Source organism: Lates calcarifer, linkage group LG9 (genome assembly GCF_001640805.2).
Source record: "Lates calcarifer isolate ASB-BC8 linkage group LG9, TLL_Latcal_v3, whole genome shotgun sequence".
NCBI lineage: Eukaryota > Metazoa > Chordata > Actinopteri > Centropomidae > Lates > Lates calcarifer.
The window spans coordinates 11,163,603-11,190,955 of record NC_066841.1 but is presented as its reverse complement, the minus strand read 5'-3'; the positions used below and the strand labels follow the sequence as shown (position 1 = coordinate 11,190,955).

At 41.0% G+C, this 27,353-nt stretch overlaps 3 protein-coding genes across 4 annotated transcripts in view; 1 reads left to right on the top strand and 2 right to left on the bottom strand.

The window, feature by feature from the left end:
* The window catches only part of abl1 (c-abl oncogene 1, non-receptor tyrosine kinase), a 32,801-nt gene extending 18,655 nt beyond the window's left edge, over positions 1 to 14,146 (bottom strand). Inside the window, exons 1-2 of the mRNA XM_018685199.2 lie at positions 13,568 to 14,146; positions 12,447 to 12,814 (exon numbers count right to left, since the gene is read on the bottom strand). Coding sequence (XP_018540715.1) covers positions 12,447 to 12,573 — 127 coding nt within the window. The 5' untranslated portion in view covers positions 12,574 to 12,814; positions 13,568 to 14,146. The remainder of the gene's footprint in view (positions 1 to 12,446; positions 12,815 to 13,567) is intronic.
* A 568-nt stretch (positions 14,147 to 14,714) lies between these two features.
* Positions 14,715 to 18,101, bottom strand: exosc2 (exosome component 2). The gene is made up of 9 exons (XM_018685204.2): positions 17,896 to 18,101; positions 17,343 to 17,444; positions 17,053 to 17,098; positions 16,847 to 16,936; positions 16,682 to 16,747; positions 16,521 to 16,589; positions 16,162 to 16,338; positions 15,811 to 15,939; positions 14,715 to 15,091 (listed from the first exon to the last, which is right to left on the bottom strand). Exons 1-9 carry the CDS (start codon positions 18,009 to 18,011, stop codon positions 15,011 to 15,013), a joined length of 876 nt encoding a protein of 291 aa, XP_018540720.1. The 5' UTR covers positions 18,012 to 18,101; the 3' UTR covers positions 14,715 to 15,010.
* Positions 18,102 to 18,461: 360 nt separating this feature from the next.
* Positions 18,462 to 27,353, top strand: part of ric1 (RIC1 homolog, RAB6A GEF complex partner 1) — a 34,188-nt gene continuing 25,296 nt past the window's right edge. Inside the window, exons 1-2 of one of the 2 annotated variants that reach the window (XM_051072909.1) lie at positions 18,462 to 19,392; positions 24,404 to 24,511. In XM_051072909.1, coding sequence (XP_050928866.1) covers positions 19,252 to 19,392; positions 24,404 to 24,511 — 249 coding nt within the window. In that variant the 5' untranslated portion in view covers positions 18,462 to 19,251. The remainder of the gene's footprint in view (positions 19,393 to 24,403; positions 24,512 to 27,353) is intronic. The other variant, XM_018685202.2, reaches the window with a different exon arrangement.

The following is a 27,353-nucleotide window of genomic DNA, read 5'->3' as shown; positions in this document are numbered from 1 at the left end:
ACACATCCACATTTACTTGTCCTGAAACCTCAACCTATTATATGCTAGTTTGGTGTGGGCATTCTTCAACATGGCTCAGTCTCAGTGGCTTCCTAAGTAATGACCTCAGTACCCTGAACATCCAGTCACATGGCACCAAGGCCGCCCTACATCATCGCTGCAGTGCTGGTATGGCAAACATTTGTGTTCCTCTCATGCGCCACCCCAAACACCAATTAAGAAGAAATGCAGGCTTCCTCGAACTCTGAGAAAGGCCCATTAACTTACCGCAGTCGCAAAGTGTTGGGGAGATGAGAGGATGAAGGGAAGAGGAGAGGGGCTATAAAAAATGGAGGAGGAAAAGAGGAAAAAAGGTTGCAGATGGAGAAACATGAAGCACATTGTTTGGAAGTGAGCTCATAGGAGAATCACTCGCTCGCGTTTTAAAATCCGGGCCTAGTATGTTAACAGTTAGCTGACGTACACCCACCCACGGGATGATTTTTGGCCCTTTTCCTCTCATATACCCACCCCACCCCCTCCTGCTTTCCTGATTCCGTTCTCCAAACCTTTGAGCAGAGAACAGGTTGTATCCCCAGCTCTAAATTGTGGCAGCAACTGTGTTACAATTCAACCTATACTGCTGCAACAGATAATTCTGACACAAATCCATATATCATACCTCATATCCTAACTATCAATTATGAATTGGCATTACTTTTACACTTAATACTTTTTACCACTGTGCACTGAGCAAGAATGCACCTCAATAATTCATACCATTACATGATTAACTGCTACTGACATCTGCTATGAACATTTTGACTTGTGGCAAGGCAGTGAAGGCAGAAGTAGGCCATTAACTTGTATGATAAATTAATACTTGGTCATGCTGAAGTGCAAATAATAGAGAAATGAAGGAGATGGTAAGAGGATATTGTCATTGAGTGTGTCTGAGGACTGCTTGATTTCTGTGCTACTCACTCTACGCATGAAGACACACACACAAACATAATCACACTGTCTAACAATGTTAGAAATGTGAGCCAGCCAACACTTGGCATAAATCCTGTCAATCTCAGTAATGAAACAAGAGTTATTACACTTTTAAATCAAGTAAACTTTCTAATTACAGAGGAGGAAAAGGGTGGGAGACGGGGAGAGAGACAAAGTTGTGTAGGTTCCTAATTGAGATTCTGCACTGCACATGGTTCATTCTCTGATTGCCGTGCCTTAACTCTGTAGTCATAGCAGTCTGCGACAGCCAAGTGTACTTAAATATCAGACACTCAAGAACCAGGTACCATGTATGTTGGGTGTATGGATGTGTGCGTGTGCATGTGGCTGTTTACTCAGGGCCCTCTGGAGAATGCAGCCAGAGTGTCTGAGGCGTGCAGACCAGCAGATGAGGTTAAGGGGTTTAGGGTTCCACATAATTCTCCACTCAGTGTTGTCCACAGGGAGAAGAGACACTTAAGAACAAAACAGTGGCTGATCTGGTGCAAGGTTAAAGACTCTTAACTGTGGGGGTTAGTTACCAATGTGGACAACAGCAAAACAGAACATTCAGAGGTACATAGATAAATTTGCAAATAGATTAAAAATATTTTCCAAAGCTTCTGATGTGCAGTAATCAGTAAATACACACAGAGAACATCCATTATGTTGACTGTCTGTGCTTTTTAGAAGCCATTTTCCCGCTGTATTTTACATGGAAATAGTGAAACTGACACAGAGGTCATTAAACACATTTTGCGATGAAATCCATTTCATATGCATGCGCTTGTGTATTTGCTCACACACAATCGCTCGCTCTCTCTCTCTCTCCGTTTCTAGCCAAATCCCCCTCATTTGAGGTGACCCGTTAACAGTCCACCGTCAGCTCAGTTTTACAACAATATTCAACGCAGACAGGCTCGGCAGAACTGCTGGCACGCAGAGCTGAGACAGAGGGAGTTAAACCCAGCCGACCTATTGGAACGGGACTGGAGGAACCATTTTACCACGATGACAGACACAAAATAGGGCAACACAAACCAGGTGACTAAGCAGAACCTTTGCTCATTTCTCCACATGATAGACCGCTGTAGGCCCAGACAGAACTATGTAGCGCCAAAAATATGCAAACCTGCAGAGAATTGAAATGTATGGATGTTAGCCCAGAGTTACAATTTCATACTTTGAGCAAACAGACAGGCGGGTCAGACGCACGCAGCTATTCATCACTTGTCAGGGATGAAATGCTGCGCTAATCATCTGTGTTAAAAAGGTCTAAGAAAATTAAGAGGGCAAAGGAGAGGGCAGACAAATGAGCACTACTCAGAGATAGCAACCCGTGTGTATGGAGAAGAGAAGGTGCTAATCCTGTCATTTTCAGAATTTAGCTAAACTACTCAATTTGACCCAGAGTGCTGGCATAAGAGCACAACTTTTTATATTCCATTGTTTTATGAGTGTGCAGACTAGGAGAGCCAAACTCTTTCAGGAGTGAAAGGGAAAGAAGCAAAGAAAAGTATGCGTGTATATGTATGACTGGGAGGTTTGCAATTCTACAGTAACTGAAAGAGAAAGCTAGAACTAAAGCTTCTACTATTACCTTAGGTCTACTTTATTATTATTAATTCAACAGCATAAAAAGACAAAACTGTGATAAGCACAGACAGAGTAAACAGGGCAGAAATGCCAGTAAATGCATCGTCTGCTTTTACAAACTATCAGCTTTAAGTGTCTGAGACGTTATCTAGATGCTGGGAGAAAGACCCCATTTGTCTGTATGCCCATTGGGGTAAAAACAGAAACAGATACACTGAGGAGCAACTCTGGCTATGAGGCTCTCAAGCTGCAGCAGTGGAGCTGCTCGGGCTCTTCTTTGTGTCTAAGTGGATCCAGATGCAGCAAGCATAGCAGGCACCCTCTTATAGCGCTATGAAGAGGAGCTTAACACAACACAAAGGGACAGGACAGCATACCAGCACTGTATGGACTGGACTGGTGGGGGGGAGACAAAAACAAACCAGACAATAATGTAAAAGGCCAGACGAAGCCTAGGTGGACAGGATTTTGCTTATTCCTGTTAAATAAAAATTACATTTTTATAAAGAGGGAAAGCGTAAAAGAAAATAGTCCAAGAGCAGCAGGGGCAAGTAAAAGGAACATCAACTAAATACCCCCATGTCAAATCATGCCCTCTCTGACTTTTATCCTATAATCCGCAAGGGGACAGAGGCTTTCTGAACAAAGGCTGAAATTGTTACAAAAAGACAGAGCTGGCATCCTAGGTAACAGGTTGTCCATAGAGAAAGCAACAGCTGTGTCTGGAGCTAAGGCTGCCTGCTCAGGCATGGAGTGGGGAACAGGGGGTGTTTTTTTTTTCTTGTCCGTGCATGTGTGTGTATATGTGTGTGTGTGTGTGCATGCATGTGGACCTGGGTGGCAAAGAGCTCCCACGCTGCATTCCTAACCCAACTTGGAGGTTCCCGGCATGCATGTGAACGCTGTATGTAGTGTATGTTTATGCATGTGTACAATGGTGGGATAACCAGCAACAGCAAGAGAAGGAAGTGGTTATGCTGGTGGCCTCTTACTGCTTGGACTCTGACATTGACAATTACATGAAACATAACAAATACCTGCCCTGTGACAGGAAAGAATAGGAGGATGCCCACATAGTTTACATTAAAACGAAGTGATGACATTTTGAGCGATGTATCAGTATAGAAAATCGAAATCACAAACTGATACACAAGCTTTGAAACTGGGCGATCACAAGCCCAGATTTCATAACATATACAGTTGCAGATGGTGAAATGATTCTGAGTAACAAAAACCAGGGTGAGAGTCAATGACTCAACAGGACTGTTTGTCCTAAACAGTCATGCTTACACTTTCAATTGTTCTGAGCAAAACACTGTGTACCTTATGTATATGGAAAAAGCTTTGGTTTAAGCTTTGGTTTGTGCCTTTGTGATTTTTTTTCTTCCTTTGTTTGCAGCTGAGATTTTTCCCTTCAAATTAACTTCATTATGAGGCGCTGATCATTTCTCAGTTTTAGCAGTTTAATTGTTTTTTGGGAAGACACAATATGTACTGCAGCTTAAGAGCAAAAACATACCAATGTACTGTCAAATTCCATAATCTGAATGCTGATATGCTGTTGTTGCTGCCTGTTGTGTATGTTGTTTATTTTAAACCATGACCTTTTTGAGTCTGCTGATTTTCATTAATTTAGCCTCTTGCTTGTTTTTGCTATTGTTCCCCATGCCTATAAAAATGTTCTATGCGATGTAAAATCCACTTATTAAAAACTTAGAGTGAGAGCAAGACAAAGAGACAGGCAGAGACAATGACAAAGAGAAAGACAAAAAGAGGAAGGGAGGAAAAGAAAAGAAAGGAGGTAGAGAGGGAGGGGGATTGCACCAGTTATTTGAGAGGAATGCACAAGAGGTCACATTCTTCACTCCACTGCTGTGGCTTGCCCTATGTTCAACTCTCTCTCTTTTTTTTTCTCTGTGCAAAATAGGCAATATTACTCAATACACTTCTAGTGCAACAGATGACATACAAACATATGAGGTTCACTAGAAAGTATGAAGAGGCCTTAGGACAAGAATCTGGTAATGATACAGTCATACTGATCACATAACATAACACTACAACAGGCCTTTCTCACAGACGGCATTTTGACACCTAACAGTAGAAAGAGCACAAGTGTAAATAATATTTTGCACTAGTTGAACTACATGTAATGACCTCGATCCTGGTATTGTACACTCTGGCTCACTATCATGGTGCAGAGGGACACTTTAATATAACAGAACCATTCTTAATACTTTTAGTAACACCATGCTTCTCTTACTAAGACATGATAAAATGACTGTGGTGAACAGGGTTTACAGCAGGAAAGAAAATCATTGCATATCAATACTGCCATTAGAAAAGGACATCTTGTGTGCAGAGCATCTGCCCATCCCTGTCTTATCCTAAAATGTCCTCAGACCTAACAATTAACCTAACTAATATCACAAAGACACATTAGCTCAGGTCTAAAACCATGATAACTGTGCCTCCCCGGTGTAAACTACTCCTGTGCAGATAGGATTATAAATGGACAGATGGATCGGATTCAGATCATACGTTTTCCAAACACTGATTTCTTCAAATTCTTCACAACAAATACAGCTTGAAATGACATAAGGTCTGTATTTGTAGGAAATGTGGTTACACATTTATTTGTCAAGGACAGCTTTGATTTCATCATTCAGACTTTTTGCCCACTTCCTGTACCATTTCAGCTCTAGACATGATCAAATACTGTACACATTTGTCATCCTTTTCAGACTGCCATTAGTGTCTTGTATTCAGGTCTTTGTGGACCTTGATTAAGAGAGTTAAAAAGAGGGAACTTGTGAGGCACAGACTACCTTGACTACCTTGATTTATAAACACAGCTGTTTTGGCTAGTCATCAGCTAGCGTGGTAATAAAGCGGACTCTTTTCCAGGTGGTCAAGACAAGATGAGAGGGGAAAACACTCTCAGCGACTCACACTAATCAGCGAGGTGTCATCCGGCAGGGGACAAATGTGTCTCACACTCACATTCACAATCTCGCACACAAACAAACACAGACACAAACCCACATGCTTTTTGACACTGTATTAAGGCATTAACACAAAATTTTGCAGGTTAACTTGTCAAAATCGCAAAAGGCCATCCGGTCGCTATCAAGATTAAGTAGTTCACAGATTAGATAAGAGAAAAGTCCTTTCAGTGGAGAGTTGCACAGGGTGTGCATGTGTGCGTGTATCCATTAGTGTGGACACATAGCCAGGCATGGTGAGGGACAAGCCACCAGGGGCCTAACAGCTGGCCTGAATGAGCATTACTATGAGGCGCCTGCTGCGTGGGTATGTACGTGGGTGTGCATGCACGTACACACACAACTACACACACACACACACGCACATACACACACAGAGACCCCCTCCTCTCATCTTCAGGACCCACAGGGATCATGGGAGGAGATTTGGTGTCTAGACTGTATAGATTCCTCAAGTTCCAGCCAAGAAAGAGCCAGTTACAGGCTAAAAGAGAGATGGATTCACTTACTGCATACGCACTGAACACATGCTGCAGGACAGACAGACAAACACACACACACACACACACACACACACAGAGAAATCAAATGATGTCACTGAAAGGCTATATTAGAGGAGGGGTCAGACTGTCTACCCTCTGCTTCGAGTACAACTTCATCAAGTCAAAGTACATTAACCACCATCACTCAAATATTAAAGCCCTTTTATATGCACTTTCATAGATCATATCATCATAGATAGTGCATCAAGGAACATCAACCTACCACAGATTAATGAGCAAGATGTTCAGTTGACATCTGATACCTCTATTGTCATTACGAGTCTGGCTTCAAATTAAGATGTTATGTGGATATTCATGCAGATTTTCACACATTTATGAGCTAGGCTGCTGTTTATTCTAGTTTCACATATCACCATAACATCATTGCGTCAAGATCCGGAGAACATACACATTTTTCAAGAGAGATACACAGAAATAGAAGTGAAGTGTAGTTCTTACACTCAGTCCTGGCTTATCTCTGTCAAGTCATGTTCAAATATTTACTAGTTTTCCTTTAACATCCTCCATAGGCATGTGAAGCAAATGGTTTATTAATCTACCCATTGATGAGTGTGACTTTCTATTTGTCTTAACCAATATGTGTTTTCCTGTTTTCTGGTCTGTGGATGCTGCCCCAGCACCCCATGACCTTGAGCAGAAATCAGCAAATAAAGACAATGAATAGGTGGGGTGCCATCTTCCTTCATATCATAGTATGCCTTGAACATACTTGGAAGATTTGCCAGGCTAGCCTGCAGGCGTCAACCATGGAAAAAATGTGGGGTGAAGCTTATGAGTAAGAAGAAAAGCCCTGTTGTGCCCATACTGAAATCTATCCAAGCAAGAAGCAACATGCCAGAGGTTCCTACATTTACTGCAACCCACCTCGTCTGGCTGATGACCATAGGTTTACACTGTTCTCTTTTTGTTGTCAATAAGTAAAAAGCTGGCTGCAGTTAAAATTCGAGACGAGGACAATCAGTAGCCAATCACATGCCAAGACCGCCATCTGTTAAACTCTTACACTGTTTCCAGCTGTCATTGTTTTCCAGTAGTACAGTAGTTTCAGGGGGATTTACAACTAATAGGTTAAGCTTCATACAAAGGCATATTTTCATGAACAAAAATGACTGAATAAACAGAAAACTACAAACTACTCTCTTAAGACCTTTAACGATGTGTCAGAGTTCAGACCTTTGCTGTATAGTCTGCATTAGATGTTATACTTATGAAACTTACTAGGAATGCATATGCTTTGGGGTAATATAGTATAATTGCGTTAGAATGCAGCCCCTGTAAGTCAAATTTCTATTTGGTTGGGACACCAGCGATATGAAAGCCATGAGCAGAGCCTATGATGGAGTCTTCCACAAAACGGGAGTGGTGCAGTAAAAGATGCAGCTTATCTTTATTATATGTTAGATGTTTGATGTTTGCCCTGTGGTGCGCAGCTTTTAATCTAACCACTGATGTATTGAACAACAGGATGAGGAATTCCAACATGGTAGCCTTTTCATTCCAAAGAAAGATGCTCACCAGTACATAAAACAAAAACAAAAAAAAAGCTTCTACTGTTTACCGCCATGAGTACAATTCACACAGGCCCATGAGCCGTTCTCTTGCAGAATTATTCCGTACAAAACAACATAATGACATAACATATAACATTTTTAAATGAAAATGATATCTAGATCACAGCTGTACCATAATAAAAACACATTTACCCCATAAATAAATGCAACCACCAGGGGGCAAATTTTCCTTTACATGCCGTCCAGATGTAGGCACAGCAATTACTAACTTACCTACAAATCAGATGTTGCTATGAGCCTTAAAAAAACGTAGATCCGCTTTCCTTTAAACCCTACTACCTCCAGATTCCACTCAGCTTTTCTATTTCCGCTTAAGCAGAAAAACAAATGAAAGGCATCCTTCTTTCACTGGGCACAGCAGTTCCTCTTCCTGCAGCTAACCAAACTTGCCAGTGGTCACATATTGTTGTCGTACGTAGTTAACACAAAAATCAAGGGAGGAAGGAAGGAAGCACATATCTGAAGGAAGTGTAAAAAACTTTGCTTCACTGAGCGAAGTAAAGTTTATGCTAACACAAGTCACAAGTACGCCACTTTGGGTGTCATTTTTAAAATTTAGTTAAATTACTTTTGAACTTTCATATCCAAAATAGCACTGCACAGGCTGCAACCACACAGATATAGCAATAATTAATGGTTACTAAACTATAAAACAGATATAAATTTGTCATGGATATTAATGACAGTTGAACACACATTTTGTCAATCCAGGATGTACTGTTTTAACTACAAATAAACAGTATACACGAGACAAAGAAAATGTGCAAGTACATTCATCTGGTGTGCCCGGACCGGTTTCTTAATCAGGCCTGATAACCTACTGTAGCTTCTAATCTATTATCCATCGAGTTTCATGCTCAAGTTGAGAGCATACTCAGATATCTGAGCCACACACACAGAGAAAACAGGTGAAAATACAATGAGTGAGTACTGTTCCCAGATATTCTCAACCCTGCTCACTCCTTACAATCTGTGCTAGCCAGCCAGTGAGATCATACCTCCCCACTGTACAGTACACAGGGGTGCCAAGAGCAGAGACAGGTCTTTGCTTGCCCTTCGCTGCCTCTGTCTCTCTCCCAGGCAGCTGCATGCAGAGGTCTGAACCTGCCTGCTGAGAAGCAGCATGGCGCTGGCTTAGCAGAGTGTTAACTAGCTGGGGCTCACCAGGAAGAAAAAAAAAACATAGATGTAAAATCCTGTGTTGATGTTGCCCTTCTCTTGCTCTATGACTCACATCCCCTTTCATGGTCTAACCTGCTCATCACATGAGGAAAGGGGCAGAGAGAGAAAACAAATACAACCCATGTCACTGACCCTTTGCCAAATTCGATCCATTTACCGGCAAAGGCTTTCATTCTGTTTTTCTGACCTTCCCTGTCCTGTCCCCCCTCTGTGTTATGCAAGACTGAGACTCAGTGGAAAGTAGTCCTGCCAAGGCAATCACAACCTTACAGACACATTTGGTAAACTTATCAGTTTAGCTGGATGCATGGCATGCATCTGTTTCAATGGCAAGGGATCATTTTAGAAGGCTAAAACAGTTCAGCTTTGTCTCTCCACTGATCAAATGATTTTTTTTAACTGAAGCAATTTTAACTGAAATTGTGTTCTGCATTGATAAATATACCTTGTGTTACCACACCAATTCTTTCCAGTGATGTCCTGAAGCAGAAATGTTACAATCTAGTTTTTCATTTCCATTGTCCTAACCTCCAACTGAGTATTAATTACAATATTAAGTATCTGAGAGTTAACAGACAAAGTTTATAGTTATAAATGCATTAAAAACATTTATTAGCTAACTTTTTTACTGTAATTTATGGAACCATAGAGAACAATCGTCCCTGTACCTTGATTATAACATGCGTTGTGCTATTCTAGGCCATAAATTAAGAGACCACCACGAAGGCATTGTCATAAGCCAAAACTAGTAAATAACAAACCACTGACTATAAAAACAGAAGTGAAGTACATGATGATGTCATTGCTGGTTTCTAAAGGTTATGTTTAAAGCTACAAAAGTCTGCTTTCAGTGTGCTGCTGTGCTTTAAAAAATGTCATCTGAAGGGGGACTAGAAGGAACAAAAGGTTCTAACCAGGGAACAGACACACTGCTCAGTATGGTCACAGTCTAAATGATACACAAGCCTGGGAGGAACATCACCAGGTATGACATCTATCTCCAACCTGATACACTGGATATTGGGTCACTGTTTTGCAAAGTATGGGGAGGCTCTGTGCCAGCAGCATGCCAGCCTTACCCAGAGGGAATAGAGGCTCCCTGAGGAGAGCAAGGGGGATGGAGTGAGGATATTATGACTTTGTCTGAAATCATCTACTCATTTACTATTAAGCTCAGACTTCCTTTCATCTTGGAGCTGTCGTAACTTGCCCCTTTTCATCCACCTCATTTGAAAAATGACATACCAAAATTTAAAAAAAAAAAAACATACAAAGAGTCATCAGTGGTGATGTACTATAGTAAACAAGCTCAACAAATTCATATCATCATTAAATCTTCTTGGGACAGAGTGACCCCATGCTTAGGAAAATATCCTAGGTGTGCCGCTACCATCAGACACAAGGAAAGATTCCTTAAAGACAGGCAGAACATACAAAAACAGACATTTCATTAACTGCAACACTGCACAATGTAGTGTATGCATGAAGAGTAGTTACTGAACAATCCATCAGAGGGGGTGACTCGGTGGGAAGATTCAGTGCCCTAATATATCCAGGTTGGAGTGTGAAAATACATTATTCTTTTATATTTTGTTTAGATGTTACTGTGATGATTATTTCATTATGTTTTGCAACATAGCTATTTCTTGTGTGTTGTCTATAAAGAGTTGCCAGACAACAAGAAATCTGTTTTCAGTGCCCTGATCAAAATCCTGTGAGGTCAAAAATTGGTCTGCATTTTAACCAATAAACCCAACTAAATAAATATCTAATATTTATTTAATACATCTCCTTGCTCTCCCTAAGAGTGCTTGAAGAACTTTTTCTTCTCTTCCATGTGAACAGTTGGCCTCTTCTTTTGTCTTTGCATTGTGGGATTATTTGAATCAGCAGGGTATAATAATTGTCAGTAGACAATCAGACAACTCTACAAAATGCTGAACACTCTATATAATGGCCTGTACAGTCTATGGTGAATGATTGTGGACATAACCTCTATGTTATCTGCCAAGTCCAGGATCTCTTCCAGCAGTCTGCAGCACCACACTGCACACCATCCTGTACAAACACAGGAGGAGGCACTGTTGAGCTCTGCCACACACTATAGAAGGTCCTTTACAACATAGATGTGGAGGCGTTCTTCAGTGAATGTTTCTGGCTTCTTCTCCATCTGTTCTTAAGTCAAGGAAGGCTTTGTAAGAGTAGGCGTAAGGACTGGAAAAGACTTATCTTTTGCTCCGTGCCCTTTGCTGAAACCTGTCTCTGATCTTTCCTTGTCCAGACTGTCAGTCATATTGGCCCCATGGTCCAGAGCCTCACAGTCTCAAAGAAGCATCAAAGCTCAAAAATAAACTTAGGATGTTGCACTGGATTTATCAATAATGTTTTAATGTGGCGTTCAGAGCTCTAATGTATATTATGTGTCACTGTTGCTGCTGTTCATTTCTATGCGATAAACGTACAGCTAGGAAATCTCAGCCACAGGCTAATATGCATGAATTTATATCAACATCAGCAAATAACTCAAAGCACCTTGTATTAATAAAAGTCCCTTTACAATGTAAACTAATTTCCAGATAAAAACAGGAATTAAGCTACTTCTGTTAATTGCACTGTCAGAAAATATCTTTCATAAGCAGTTGGTAATTTCATTTACAGGAATTTAAGGTACTTTTAGATGGTATCAGACAGTAGAAACTCACTTTGTCAGGGTGTTCAAAATATTTCAAACAACATTACAGTGGATGTACCAGTAAGGAGCACGGCTACAAAGTTTGAATGAACCTCACTATTGCATCACATTGAGTGTAACTGTTGTTAATCAGTTTGCTACATCAAAGATGCCAAGTTAACCAATATATCACCACAGTAGTTACAGTTTATCTTACATTATATGCTTGATTAAAGACTTCCTTGCTAGCAAGATTAAGTCATGAGTTGTTGTGAAGTATTACAAAAGGACCCACACTGTATTAGTCAAGTGACAGACAACCAGTCATTACAAAGACCAAGCATGTGACCAATCAAAGCTACAGATTTAGCAAACCATCGCTAGGGTCACCCTATGTCAAGTTTACAGCAAATAATGGCTTTGTAAAATGCTTGCATTATTAACACGTGGCAGATTGAGTTATTAACTGTTAAAATGTAGTACTGCATGTTTTGAAGTTAACACTTTCTCTCCTCCAGTTTATGCAATCAGAATTGTGTTATTCAGCCAGCAAGCTGTATGCAACTACACTTGTGCTGTGTTGAGAGTCTGGAGACTATTATGATTTCTATGCATGCACATTGTAACAACATCCTTGTTTTTACCCAACTTTGAGCACAAGCGAATTTTCCCTATCAATTCAATGGTCAGCCCAGTCTACTCATCTTCATTATATGATTTACTGTTAAAAAGTGGTGAACAGATTTCAGGAAGAAGCCATAAAGGTGTTGTATTATTTGATCCTAGGCCAGCAGGGGCACCTGATGCTTGATGGTGATGTGCTAAAAAAGCGGTCAATGAAAAATAACCTTACAAAGGTCTTATTTGAAACACTTGTTCTTACCATGCACAGCAAAAACATTGCAGGGCTGGGTCCCATGGCGTGAGGACTCTCTCTTCGCACTCTTAATGAAGGCTGGCAGACTGGGTCTCCTCTGGTCCCCTACAAACTTCCCCGGCTGCTGCCCCATAAGGGCAGGGTGCCAGGCCGCAGCCGGGACTCTCCAAGCTGGACTCAGTTGCTCACCGTCCAATATTTGGCCCCCCAGGCAGGGAGGGGAGCCCCTTTCCCTGACTCAGTCTGTCCTCCCCTGGAGTATGTGTGATGCGGGTCACCTATGCAGATCCGTATTACTCCAGTACGTCTCTGTTTATCATGCATTAATGGAGATGGAGTGCTTCATAGGTCAAAGAAAGGCTTTTCACAGGAATCTAGGGGAAAAAAACAATTACGATTCACTGATGATTTCATCAAAAACAATGTGATACAAACAGAAGAACTGGATTTAAATAAACAATGCAAAAGTGATTCCATGGTACACAAACAACACGACAAATTAAGAGCTGAATTAAATAGGTGCTTGTTGAAATAAACACAAATAATTCAAGCAAATCTGTCAGGTAAGCTTCCATGCCAAATAACTCACTATATGCTAAACTTGCAAAAAACATGATCTTATTTGATTTTGAATTGTCCTACTTCAACTATGTTGACAGCACACCTGTATTATACACCAATACACGTGCCTCCCCTTGTTCACAACCCCATCTCTCTCTGTTACATCTATCTGGGATGCATACCCACTGATTGTCCTCTTTATAATACCAACCAAGCTCATCAATGACAAGCTAACGCTACTGAACCTCAGTATACTGCACGTTACACACACAACTATCAAGAAATATTATGCTGATGGGTAACAACAACAATGTGCTCGATGCCAAACCCATTTACATCGAGGACATACAAAAGAAGGTCACTGAGAGGCTGCAGAGCGTTGACTATTGTTATCCTTAACCCTGTTGTCCCTGGGCAGCTTATTTTATTTCAAAAGCAATGTTGCAAACATTCAATCATGAGTAATAAACACTTGAGAGGGAAAAGCAGCGTTTTAACCACTTCTCCAAAACTTGTACAGTAGTTACAAACTTGTGGAGTAAGGATGAGTGTGAACAGAAACTTACACGTCCAAGGGAACATTTATATTGTTGGTTAGCTGGCGACCTCAAGCTAGTGTTGAAGGTAGCCATGGAGGCTAACTACCGTTAGCTGGTGGTAAGCAGCGCCAGACCCTTAAATGCACATCGAGCAGTCAACAGTTGGCTCTCGCTGGGTCGCTGTGAACACGCTGGTGATAAAAGTCGGGCAGCTGCACTTTAATGCCTCACAAAAAGATTTTTGGCCACCGCAGTTTAATACTTCTGCAACTGGGCTTTCCAAAGCCACATAAATCAGTTTGTTTCAAACTTCCGTGTCCACTCTTCCCGTCTTGCGGAGCTTCTTCCCCTGTGGTACCCGGACCAGAGGCACTTTAATCAAGGAGGCGAAGAGAAATCGAGGAAACTCAGCCGGCGAGAGGCCGACGACTCTTCCTGCAAGTCCTTTCCTCTGTTTACAGTCGCCGAGCTCTTCGTTACCGACTCCTCCGTCCGCGTACTTATTCATCGCTCTCACGTGAAAATCTCAGCAATAAACTTTGGTCGAGTAGTAGTTGTGTGGCTGGGGCCGCCATACTTCATACGCAAGGTGGTTTACAGAAATATGTGGGTGGGGCGACGTGTGACGTCACGTGCGTGCGTGGGCTAGTACATGGGACCAGAGCTAAAGTTTTTATTGTGCTGGAAGAGCAAGAGGACAGAGCAGCAGTACTGCTACCCCAGAGACAGTACTCAAAGATTAGATTAGGGTACACTTACCAAAACCTGCCTTTTCTTTTCTCTTTAAGACAGAAATTTACTTCTATATTAGAGTGGATTTTGTTGAACAGTTTCTGTGCAACTTACAGGATAATGTGATCTTATAAAGGATTAAAAGCTTAAAATTTTGATTTCTGCTCTGTCAAAGACACTATATGTATTTGTAGTTTTTCCCCATAATTGTGTACACTGATACCAATACAAGCCTATAATTAAAAAACGATCAGTGCTCTGGTTGTTGGCTTAGTTTATCTAGTTTATGCACATAAATGTATGCCTCTGCTTAATTGTTATTGCTGATGGAAAACGTTTGCATAAAATATATTAACTAAAACCCCTTGTAAAGATTGAATTATTCTGATGTGCCTTTCCTTTCTGTTTTTTGCTATTCAACAAAACAGACCACACTGAGAAGTACTGAAAATTATAGAAAATTTATTGCAAACACTGTTTTTATATAACATCACACATTATAATAAGTGTTCCCCTATACCTCTATAAAACTTAAGAACAGCTGCTCAAGTGATTAGCAGTTTTGTTTCATATAAACAAATTAAAAAACACCAAGAACTGTTGAGCTGCCCATCAGGCTGGTAAAATAGGGTGGATTCTATGAAAAAAGGCCAGTTCAGTCTTCAGGTAGGTGGTCAGTCCTTGATATAGATGCTTGATGTGGTCTTGACTTTTTGACACAGTTAGGATTGGTGCCATCTAACCTTCCTGTTCCAACAGCTTCTGTTGCGTCAACATTACAATCTCCTCCATCACTTCTGGTTTCAAGATATCCTTGACCTGCAGAGAGCATAAAGTAGAGGATTGTAGATCAGCTGCACTGAAAGAAATCGGCAATGTAGACACCACAAAATCTTATGGATTCTGATAAACAATAGTTACGTACCAAGGGATTTATTAACAAAACACAAACACAAAAAAAACACTAAAAGCAAACAAGTAGAACGATGCATAATGCACATTTAGTCTCACATTTGTATTAACAGTAAATATATTTTTGTCTTACTAAGACAAACAAGGAACAAGAAACAAAGCAGTAATGTCTATTTCATCTTGCAGCTTAAGAGGGGGCTGCTCAGTAACAAATAAAACTCTGCAAATCAATCATTAATTGCTAACCAAAACTAAGTATAATCTATGTAGTGTGTACAAAGTAATTGTGTTGACAACAACATGGTAATAGCAATGAGCTGATACGTGGATTTATATTACATAAGTGCAACATTTATGAGAAGCATTAGCGATTAAGTCATCATTTCCCCACCCCAAAGAACAATTAAATCAGCCACGTCTGTTCCACAGTTAGAACAGCAGAGTCAAAGCTGAGAACTGCAATCAATTGTTTACCACAAGTGCTGCCCAGGAGCTGTGGTTTTCCAATGTGGCCACCAGATGGCACAATACAAAATAGAAAAGTCAACTTTTTTATCAGGGTATCTTTCCGTGGCTGTTGTTTTACATTTGTGAGACAGTGGGTGTAATTCAAAAGTGCTTCCTACCTGGTGCTGAAGTGAAGATTCATAGCAGTAGAGAACACTGGTGTCATACATAAGGACCTTGTGTGCAGCCAACGCTAGCAGGCAGTTTCTCAACCGTGAAATCACCTCTCGATCTGACAGGCTAACAGGCTGAAAGAACAGAGACGAGAGATGCATGAAAAATGATCAAAATGTAAAAACTGGATACAGTAAGTTCAAATTAACACAAACCAAATGATGCATCTTAGCAGTTTACTTGCATATAGTGCGGTAAAGGGATTCAAACAAGATAAGTTGGTGCATTATTAGCTTCATAGTTTATAGATAAAATGACTAGTGTTCTTAATAGCTTTTTGTGCATCCTGTACCCACCTCCAAACTGGTGTAAAAGCCCCCGGCCTCCTCCTCCTGTTGCCCCGGTGTAGGGTACAACCACACAAAGCCATTATTCCCGAGGATGATGGATGCACCACATGGCAGGTTGTGAAAATGTGTTTTCTGTCTCTTGATCAGTGAAGGAGAAAGCTGAACCAGCACTCCTTGACCCAACTAATGGTCAGAGAAAACAGAGACAGGATATTAGGTCAAATGAGGACTGTTGCAGGTCGCTGAGTGAATCATTTCTTGTTCTTGTTTATAATAGTATAGCTTTTTGTGTTTTTTATGTGTTCTCAATTATGTATTAGGTGATTACTGAACCAAAAACTGTACGTCTTGGGTGTATAACTTACTTTTCCATACTTTAAACTACGGGTGTGAAGTGATAGGGCTCCATCTGAGAAGACAGACTGCACCTCTGCCTAAAAGCACAGGACAATAGCAACAAAGACATTATGGATACAAAAAAATAGATGGATCAGCTAACTGAATATTGTGATACATTATTAGTTACACTGATGAGATCGCCCTCCTGAAGGTATTGTCTCATGGTGAGCTCATCTTCTGCTGATCTTCTCCTCTAAAAGAGAAAATGAAATAAAATGTCTGAACAATAAATAAAGTTGCCTTTTAATATTGTCCTTTCCCAAACCCATTCCCCTGTTTTCTAGCATCTCACCAGCTCTCCCCCAGGCAGATTGACAGACGACAACAAGAGGACAGAGTCCAGTCGCGAGTTGGTCTCCACCTTCCACCGTTTCTGCTGTACCTACAGATATCACAAAAAACAAACATATTAAAAAAAACAGAGTGTTACTGATAAAAATTACATGTCAGAAACGTCAGACATCACACAGCAGAGGAGACATGGAGGAAGGGCCATACCTCTGTAATTCTTCCAACCACCACGTCTCCAACCTCACCATTGAACCTGCAATTTAAGATTCAAAAACCAAGATTCTTTATTTGTCACATGCAATCTGTGACATAGCACAGGTGCAGTGCAGTGTTTTCCCTGATAGTCTTCAACTGTGCCAACTTAAAATACACCACAAAAACAATTACAATGAACCACTTCAAAAGCAGCAGTACATAAACCAATTAAAATCTGTGCACACATCAGTTCACTTCCTCTATGGCCAACTTGACTTTTTGTCCTCAGTTTAATCACTCACCTGGTCTTAAGTGGTCTGACGCAGATCAGCTTGTCTACTCTCTGGACCTCTCCAGCGACTGAGGCCGTCAGCTTGTCTTCATCAACATAGGTACCATGACCCCTGAGGATAAATGGTATGTGACAATGGCAATGAATAATACAGCCAGAGAAAAAGCTGTTTGCTTGTAAACAGCACAGCACCTAATTTAAAGAATTAAATTATTGTTTTGTTCTTATTAAATTCCCATATCACCATTTAACTTAGACCAGTTATTATATATCATATTATGTTTCATAAACTGATCACCAGCTAAACCAGTAAGGTAAAACAGCTTTTCTCTTTATGACATAAGGTAAAGATTTTTTTTAAGAGATCGAGCTGGTGAAGCCTGTAGGTATTAGCTACGTATAGATACTTTTCTAGACTTTTTCTTTACAATACCAGTGCCAGAGCCAGTACAGATATATCAGTAAGCTATGCAGTTTGCTTTCCCTCCATGACAATATCGTGTAGCAAACACAGACAACAGCAGGAAAGCTCACACCTCACCGGTACACCAACCGGTACCTACCTCATAAAGCCAGTGTCTGAAGTGATAACATCGCCGGGGACGACCAAGTCTTTACGGTCGAAAGCAGAAACTGACAATGGTTTTCGAATAGTTGGTAATCTCATGTCAGCAGCCATGCTTCTCAGTTTGGCTCGGCTTCCTCTTCTTCTTCTTCTTCCTCCCTCTGTGGCAGTTGGTGAATAACTGTAGCCTACGTGTTTTACCGCCACCTATTGAAACATGAGTCTGAATGTTTTTTCTTCTTGACGTTACCAAGACTTTCAACACTTCCTAATAAGTCCAGCACCATGTAAAAATGCTAAATTCACTAAAGCATTAAACAGTCAGACGCCAAGCTAAGAAAATTCATCTTCTTCTTCTCCTCCTCCCTCTTCTTCTTCTTCTTCGTGTACAGTATACACGTAACAATTCCCATTAGTGAATACCGTACATAAACTCTAATGTCAGCTCTTAGACTGCCTTTGATTTCTCATTAAACACAAACACCTCCTCTCCCTGACAGTGTAAACAAAAGCCTGTTGGATGCTTCATCATAGTCCTAATCCTAGTCTGCTTCTTATAATAATGATCACATATTCAAGATGTCTGCCATTTAATTTTAATCGCATTTCGTGTGGAACAATTAAAAAGTCTAGAAAATGCACAGTCGCATAGTTTGCTGTTTGTGAGTTTTATGTAATATGATGGTTAGAATGTGTTTTTCTTGCGCGTTTTGAAAACATTATATTTTTACACCACCAGATGTCAGCGTCGAGCCACGTTGGCCTCAGCGCAACCGTGGTTTCACATAACTGGGGTGATGACGTCGGATGTCAACACGACGCAAACTTCTACGCTGTAGCCAATCAGCATTGTGTCTCACAGACTCTTGTAAAGATGGCGACGGTGAGGCACAGAGGAGTGAAAACTGGACGCTTTGCCGTTATTAAACACCACTGGTCAAGACACCGTAAGGACTAATACGGCAGCGGGAGCGAAAGTCAATCGACCCATTTATCAGCCTTAGCACACCGATTGGTGCTGTGTGGTGTCGCCGCGGGCCTGGTCGCTTTTGTTTTCGGTTCCACTGCTGTTGTCTTGGACAGCTCAATAAGCTCCCAAGTTGGAAAGCCAGCGCTAGCCCGGGGCTAGCTGTGTAGCTCCGTTGCTTGGATCTTTCTGCACGGCATTCATGGATTTATAGCCTAACCAGGGTAAACGCTGGACTGCATATACCTATTCAAAGTTTTTTGTTTTCACGGAAAGATCCGTCCATGAGTCACTCGGATTAAAAAGACTTCAGGAGGAATAAGGGGCACCCGACGACCTGGCATTGCGACACTGTTTGCGGTGTCAAGGCGCAGAGAGTTTGCCGTCATGTATTTTCTAACCGGCTGGCCCCGGAGGCTGCTTTGTCCGCTGAAGAGCGAAGAGGAGCCCTTCCACATCCAGCCCAGCTCCCAGAGGTTTTACTTCGCCGTGTTGTCAGAGACACAGCTCAGCATCTGGTTTAGTCGGGTAAGTCAACCAGCTGCTGCGGCTTCGTCTTCCTCAGTCATGCTCGTGAACTCAGCTGTCCGGACAAAAACAACGCGTGCAGCGCTACTTTCATTTTAGCGAAGAAAGACGGGCATAGTTCATTTTTAACCCGCTCCCAAAACTACAACCGCCATCATTTTATTTTCAGACGCTTAACATTACTGCGTGGCAATCTGGCTGACTGCCCTTCATATTTATTAACAAGATAGTCAATAAACACGACGAGCAACATTTAGCGTCGCTAGTGAGTGATGTGTTGGCAAACGTTGCCACCTACACACCTATTCCATTGATGACAGGTGACACTTAGGCATCACAATAGGTTGAGTACATCCGTATACGTGTGCCTTTCACAAAGACATAGCAGAACAGCTTATCACTTCATTATATCTGAACGGCGTTCCTCACATTTACTCCCTCATTCATGACAAAAGGGTTGGTGGCTTTTCATCCTCGCGGCCACAGGAACTGAAGTTCACCTGATGAATGCTTTATGACAGGCAGAGAGCAGTTTACACTTCCCCACCAGGTCGCATTTCTTGGGTACATTCAGTACTTTTGGTGAATTTTTTCTGTTTCTGTATCACATTGTCTCAAAACGGCTCCTCAAGTTCCAAGTTTAGGTTATTATCAGCACGAGATTTCCACTGGTGTTTAAAACAAGTACTCCAAACAAAATGTCCTGTCAGGTAGCAGCTCTACATCAATGAAACATTTTTAAGGTTGCTAGAGTTAAATGATTAATGTAAACAGGCAAGTTCTTTTTTTTTCTTCTCCGCAGCAGCATTAACACACGCAGAAGGAGAGTTTCATAGTAACTCAAAACACAGTTGCTTTTCTCTGAAATGCGTCTGTGTAGTTGAAGGTCAGTGTTGTCTCGCTCTATCTTTCTGTCCTTTCAACAGCAGTGATTTTTATCTGAGCCTTTTACAGGAATTTTTGAGCTAAGGCCTTTAATAGTGGGATGTAAGTCAAGAATTAATTGATATGACTTTTTCACAAAAAAAGGATTCTGTGTTGAAACTAGTTACCAGACTAAATCATGAGCACTTTCAAGCACCATCACATCCCGAACAACTGGCTGAATTGATTCCATTACAATCTCTGCAGTTGCTGGTCGAGAGCCAAGGGACGTCCTGTGATAAGTCATGATGCCATAAACCTGTTGTTTGTACCATCCAACCAGAATCATTGTGTGACCAGTGATGTGACATTTAAGGTGCAATATGGGAGGTAACCCACAGGAATTAATGGCAGCACTGCACACCCATGGTTTGTCAAAGGGATGAATGCATTATTGCAATATTTTCCTTGAGAGTGATGCAGATATAAAAGAAAATAATCATGGGAGGAGATGTTGACATAAACTTGAAGAAGTAGCCTGTAGTGACTACAAACACAAACACTGTAAAAAGTGATGCTGAACAATTACAGAATGTGATATGTAAATTTTCACTTGTTTAAGCTCACACTAGGTTATGGACTGTCAACTAATGTGAGCTTTGATGCGGCGTGTGAGATGGTGGCAGCTACCACAGATGACTGTCTGTATTTACTTATTTTAACTTCCAAAGAATGTTGTCTGTTAGTGTGGCTGTCGTACCATTTGTTATCAGGGAACTCCTGCACAAAGTCATGTAACTGCTTAGCTCACAGCTTTGAGGAAATGCAGAATGGCTCATGAAATCTTTGCTTTATTTTCCACTCAGCACTGTTTCCAGTGCCAGCAAACACATCTGATGTAATAAGAAAATCCCATGGCATTTCAAACACAGCACTGTCCTGTGCATATTTCTGCATATTTCTTTCCTCATTTGTTTGAATGCATCAAATGTTGACATGCTGATATGGAATGGCCATTTTATTTGATAAGCTGCAGTTGAGTGCATTGTTTAATGCAACCTGCGCTCCACACTGTTTGTATATTGTTGGGTTGCAGCAACAATGGAACAGGGTCACTGTTGGTTTCCTGAGGCCTACACAGGATGTGACCATGTTTTGTTTCCCTCTCTTTTAAGAAGTTTGCCTGCCTGTGAGTATCAATAAGGCGTCCAGGAAAAGGGTCATGTCGGGAATGTCGATTGGAGCGGCTCCTTCCTCTTGACATGCACCTTTTCACATCTGTTGTATCCATTTTATCATTTCAGTTCACTCTCTACCCCAACTCCAGACACACACAGGGATGGCATAGAGGGGTTTGTTTAATCAATTTTCACAAGCTCTATATTTCCTAAATAAGTTTAGATACACTCTGAAAGCACACTTATATGGCGAACTTAACAAAGATATTAAATTGGGCATAGTGTAGGTAATGGGTTATTGCAGTATCATGAAATACAATTAATATTTTTCTCTACAGTGCTGTAGCTGAGCAAAGCGGTCAAAAAATCTATATCATAAAAGACTCATGACTTTGTAGACATATATAGATAGTATTCAGTGCTGCTTGTTTTCCTTCATAAAGACTTGGTCAGGCTATGTGGTAAATGAGGGTGGTTGTAAATCTGCCATTTCTCCTCCCAGCTTTCTTGCCCATGTTGTCCTCAGCAATCATTTTGCCACCAGGTCTATTCTCTTTAATCCCATCTATCCTCGACCTTGGCTGGTGAAGCGTGAGCCCGGCTAGTTCAGTCAAGGCATTATTACTAATCCATGTAGCACAGTAGCTTAGCCTTGTAGCTGTTCTGTTCTGTCACCCTGCCACAGCTGTATGGGAGGTGGGGTTACTGCTCAGCATGTCTAGGAATAGAGGGATAGAGTGTGTTGGTGTGGCTCTACCATAATGCAGTAGTTGCACCGTAGTTGGCTCTAGGTGTCTGTGATAATTATCAGCATCATCTGTGCATGTGCACATATGGTTGCATGTAGCAGTTTGTGTGTAATCCTTTACGCTCCCCTGGGATTTCTTCAGTTACACCAACTGACTGCATGTAATTGTGGTAGTGGTGCGTGGGAAATGGCAATGCAGCGGAAATATGGGCTCAAATCACTTCTACCCTACAAACCATTTCAGTTTTAGCTCATTTCAGTTAGAATAATGTATTTTGGTTCTTGATTCATGTTGTCATGCAAACCCGGGTCATTCAACATTATTGACGGATAATTTGACAGAATTCTGTCATTAAAAACTAACTGCGCTACATTCCAGCTCCACTGAGCTTCCACCAAACATGGAAAATATGTGTGATTATTCCTCTAACTTTAGTAATTCCCAGTGGGTTTCGCGATTATAAGTGAAGGGAGAGGTTTCTCTTTCTGTATTCCAATGAGCAAGCTTCATCACTGCAGGGATCACTGGCGTTATTAAGTTTTAATTCCAGGAAAGGGAGACTGTAGGGCAGAAATACTTAAAACCTGCTCTCTCATTACAGTGACTGGGTACAAGGTCTAATGTTGCATTACACAAGATAATTCACTGCTTGTGTTACCTGACTAAAGTTATGCAGTTAACAGTATCTTGGGTTTCTGTTTAATGTCAAGGACTATTACATGTCTCACTGAAAACAGAATTAGCTGTTAGGTTTTTTAAAAGATAGGAGGCCACCATATACTTATAATAATTTGGCTTTGAAATGATTATGCTGCAGTTTCTTACTTCCTACTTTTGTCTCTGGAAGGATAGAGGGTCAACTGAATAAAAAGAGATCACCAGAACAGTAGCACCACAAGCTAAACAACATGTTTGCCAGTCTCATTGGCAATGCTATGAGTCAGGTAACTGAAGTGATTTAGTATGAATTAAGCTGCAGTATTAAAATTGCATTGCGTGATAAAACTTTACAGCTTCATAACATGAATGAACTGTAAGTTATTTGCAGGGAGTTTCCACTGGTTGTTGAACAATGGCAGTGACTGAGTGAATTAGGCTTTGCCAGGTGTTGAGGTTTCTGGTGTTCATTACCACCGCACCTCTTCTACAGCTGTTCTAACACATTTTAACACCTGCTGATCTCGCAGTTTGCCAGTTAAAGTTTCACATTTATAAAGCATGCTTGCTGCTTCTTATTCTACTGCAGATAAAGATATTGTTTGTGGTGAACAAGAGCAGACAGTGTGAGACGTAGGCCTGGAAGAGTTTAAATTCAGCTGTTAGGGGATTGAATAAACTAGTAATGATGATTGTTCTGTGATCCAGACAAATATCTGCCTTAGTGATTCAGGAGTGGAGGCAAATTAAGGGCAGCAGCCTCAGGCAAAGTGTGTGTGTACGCCTGTTCATCTGTCTGTCTGTGTTGCGTGGTATAAACTGTAGCCTAAATATGCTTTTGAAAGATATTTTTCAGACTAAGTGAGCCTCACAGGGAAAAAACGAGCAGTTCAACGGCAGCCAGGTATCGAAACCACCCCACTATTTTAGGACAGAATTTTATCAGTGGCATTTCTTTGCCAGTGAACTAACATTTAAGCATTTAAATGAGCAGCAACAAACCCCCCATCAGCACTCTAGTGCTAAATATCACTGTCAATCATCACTGGAAATGTTACCATGCCTTCAAGAGCTACTCTTTAAAAAGTGATTCAGCTGAAAAGATGTTGGGTTAGAATTTCTGTTTAGATACTCCACACTCTCACAGCAGTCTTGTTATTAAAGGAACATTGCACCAAAACTGTAGTGTTGTTTTCTGTCTAAGAATAATTATTTTCATTTTATTTTATTGGTTTTTAGCTAAAATTACAGTGAAGGAAAGATAATAAATTAGCAAGAAAGATGTAGCCACAACTTTTAATGTAAATGATAAACTATAGCATTATGAAAATCATAATAAGATTTTGTTTTCAGTGCTGTTAGTTTGTGCAAGCGCTATGCCTTTTTTTTTTTTTTAGCTCTAATGTAAGCTTTAATAAAACTGAAAACTTCCATGCTTCATTTCTCATGTGATAATATACAATAAATTGCCATTGTTGTCATATAAGGCAGAGAGATGTCTGTCATCAGCAGGATGTTTAAAGTATTCATTTTCTTTCCCATATCCCTGTTCCCCTCCCACAGCCCAGTGTTTTGATAGTCAGCTATATCGAGTCTGCAAAGGCGGCGGCCCAGTTTGGCTTCTACCAGAAGGCAGAATGGAAACCAGACGACTCCATGATAGCTGTGGCGGTGAGTACACCACTCTACCATCCCATCTTATATTTGATCGATGTCATCCTCCGGGAGTCTGAATGAGTGTGGCTTATTGTATCATTGTTCACCCCACATCAACCTCTGACAATTTCCTCAAATGTTACATTAAATTAAGTTTTATCAAACACCCCACTTATTAATTTCCATGCTATTTAGGGTCGACTTCAGCAGCACATCACAATCATACAGTCAAAATCATCGGTTGATAAAATCATTACCTACTACAGGGAGTTTGTGTTCATATCTGGCTCAAGTGGAAAATGCTATTGTCTTTGTAATCCACACACAGTATGATGTTGTTAATGGAAAAAGGTTAAATGACCTACGCACGTCCATGCAGCCCTCAAACCAGTCTCTGCACTGAAATGAAAATTGAAATGAAAGCACCTGAATAATGAGCTGCCTTGTAGAACAGGTGTTGGGGCTTATCTAAGGGCTTTGACACTCCAAGCTAACAATCATGTGTCTCACCTCTTACTCACTTCTTCTCTCATTCTCCCCTTCCATCTGTTACCTGTTTGGTTTCCACTCTCTGTAATTGTAACCATCCCTCTTACCATTTTGTTACCTCTTTGATTCATTGCATGTATAGTTTCTGTCAGTGGGTGGAAGGTGCTTCAGCAATCAATCACTGACAACAGGATCTGAGCTCACAGGCGGCTTGCTTGTAGCTGCAGAATGAGCATGACAAATGCTAGGGGGAGAAAAATGAAAGTGTGGCTGCGCTTCTCTAAACAGTAGAGTTTGCCCTATTTTTTTTTTTTTTTTACCGCTATGCTGAGCTCCAGATACAAGGACGCTATTCCCGTGGAAGTGAGAGCAGAACTGAAACACAGTCCCTGAGCTCTCTACATTGTGTTACAGCCTCACTTTCAGTCACATACAGGTCACATTGTGCACAGTGGTGGTGCAGTATGCAAGTTAGCAGTTTTTAGCTGCTACAAAGTAACGGTGAAGATGTGGAAATGGAAATAAAAGAAAAATCGAAATGTATAATCTAGTCAGTTCCTATTCTTACTGTCACATGGACAACGTGAAGTAAATGTTGAACCATAGGTACACTGACTGGACATCTATTTAAGCAGGAACTCTTGACATACTGCCCTTTTTAATGTGTGTAAGAAAAGGAATGCGATACCTGAAGGTAGACAGGCTTCGGCATGCATCGCCATCACTTCAGGTGTGGATCCTGCAAAAGGCCACAAGTATCCTCAGGGTTACTACTGCCAGAGTCAGTGGCCACTTAGAAGTCAATTTAAGCTCTAAATGTGGTGATTTAGGCACAAACTGCAGTATCTGAGCATGCACACTTGCCTCTTAAAGTTACAGCCATTTAGAACCAAGAGTAACATCCTGAAATTGGCAAATGGCAGTAATTTGTCTGTAGTAGTTAAATCAGTAAGTCACTGAACAGACTGATGTGTCACATTTTGAGATAATAATATACAAATGCTTCAGTTACAGTTTGCTTCTGCTGATCTCAGTACTCTGTTTAACCGTGACTCAATCAACTCAAAGTGAAACAGTAGTTCTCTCTCTAAACAGGTTGCTGTTGTTGTTCTGCGGTTTATCGATTAATGTATTCACTGCACCATGAAAGTAGCCAGACAATCTCTTTTGTGTACAAATTGTTGATAAGGTGGGCTTCAGTCACCTTTGCCCATGAACCCTGACCTCGTTCTTAACAGGGTCAGGTCAGATTATAGCTGTCTAAAAGGATCTAGCTAGGTCAGCTCTTTTGGAAGATGAAAAGGGCCTCACTTTTTGTGTGTTTTGTCAATACAAATCTACCCGAACGCTGAACCTGTTTCGCCTGGGTTACACAGCCTGTTTTTTTTTTTTTTTTTTCCCAACCCCACCCCCCACCCGTTTAAATGATCATGAAAAATCTCCCCCACGATCTTCCTTCCCATCATTATAAACCCTGCCTTAGGAAAACTCTGCAGATGAACCCACAGCCAAAATAATATGCAAATCATCAGCCCACAAAGCTTAAAAGATGCGATTTAAAAAATTCATGCTCATTTCCATGGAGATGAAACGACTCTGTTCTCGCTAGCATGTCTCTGCATGTAAGCCCACACAGGCTTATTGATGTTTAGTTTAGCCAGATCTTTCCTCCGCTGTCACGCCTCCAGTTGGATCATCATATCTGTTGCAGTTCCGTTCCATTACCGTATCTATCTCCATGAAAATCTATAACATGAAACTTAGATAGTAATGGTTATGATCAGGCTTGTGCATGCAAAATAACAACTATTATCATTTTAAATCAGTGCAGGCAGAAAATCAACATACCTGTATAGCTTTGAAGAGTGAAGTCAAGAGTAAATTCTGTACTATTTCCACATAATCTTGGTGAGTAAATAGTGGTAATGTTCATAGAGAGACAGCAGGTTTTGATACCCACAGGCAGCAGAATGTCCCTTAAGGCAGCAGAGTACATCATGGCCGGATTTACTGAGATGCCATTATTTATTTTCAGGATGGCATGTTAATTATTTTCAGGGTGGAATGTAAATTACTCTTATCTCCTGTAATCCCTGTTAATGAGTCCTGTCTGACTTGAGCTAACGTCTTGATACATACTGGGGGTTCAGGGGAGGAACAGACGGATGCTGCATCTGCTGTGTCAAACATGTTGATGCAGACAAAGGAGCCTGAGCAGTGGCAGCAGAATCAGGCTGTTTATCTCAGGATCTTTCACGTAAATAAACAGACAGCTTACGAGGATAAGTGTGTAATCGAAAAATAATTCAGCGATGGTTGGCGTTGCTTGTGGTTGAATGCCTTTGTTTGACAGAGAATGTTTTTGTAA

What these genes read in the sequence shown, in the direction of transcription:
- exosc2 (XM_018685204.2), bottom strand. Translation starts at nt 18,011, where the DNA reads ATGGCTGCTGACATGAGATTACCAACTATTCGAAAACCATTGTCAGTT. An exon ending in TCAGACACTGGCTTTATGAG is followed by an intron (nt 17,445 to 17,895) that starts GTAGGTACCGGT and finishes ATTTATCCTCAG; the next exon opens with GGGTCATGGTACCTATGTTG. An exon ending in GTAGTTTAAAGTATGGAAAA is followed by an intron (nt 16,339 to 16,520) that starts GTAAGTTATACA and finishes TCTGACCATTAG; the next exon opens with TTGGGTCAAGGAGTGCTGGT.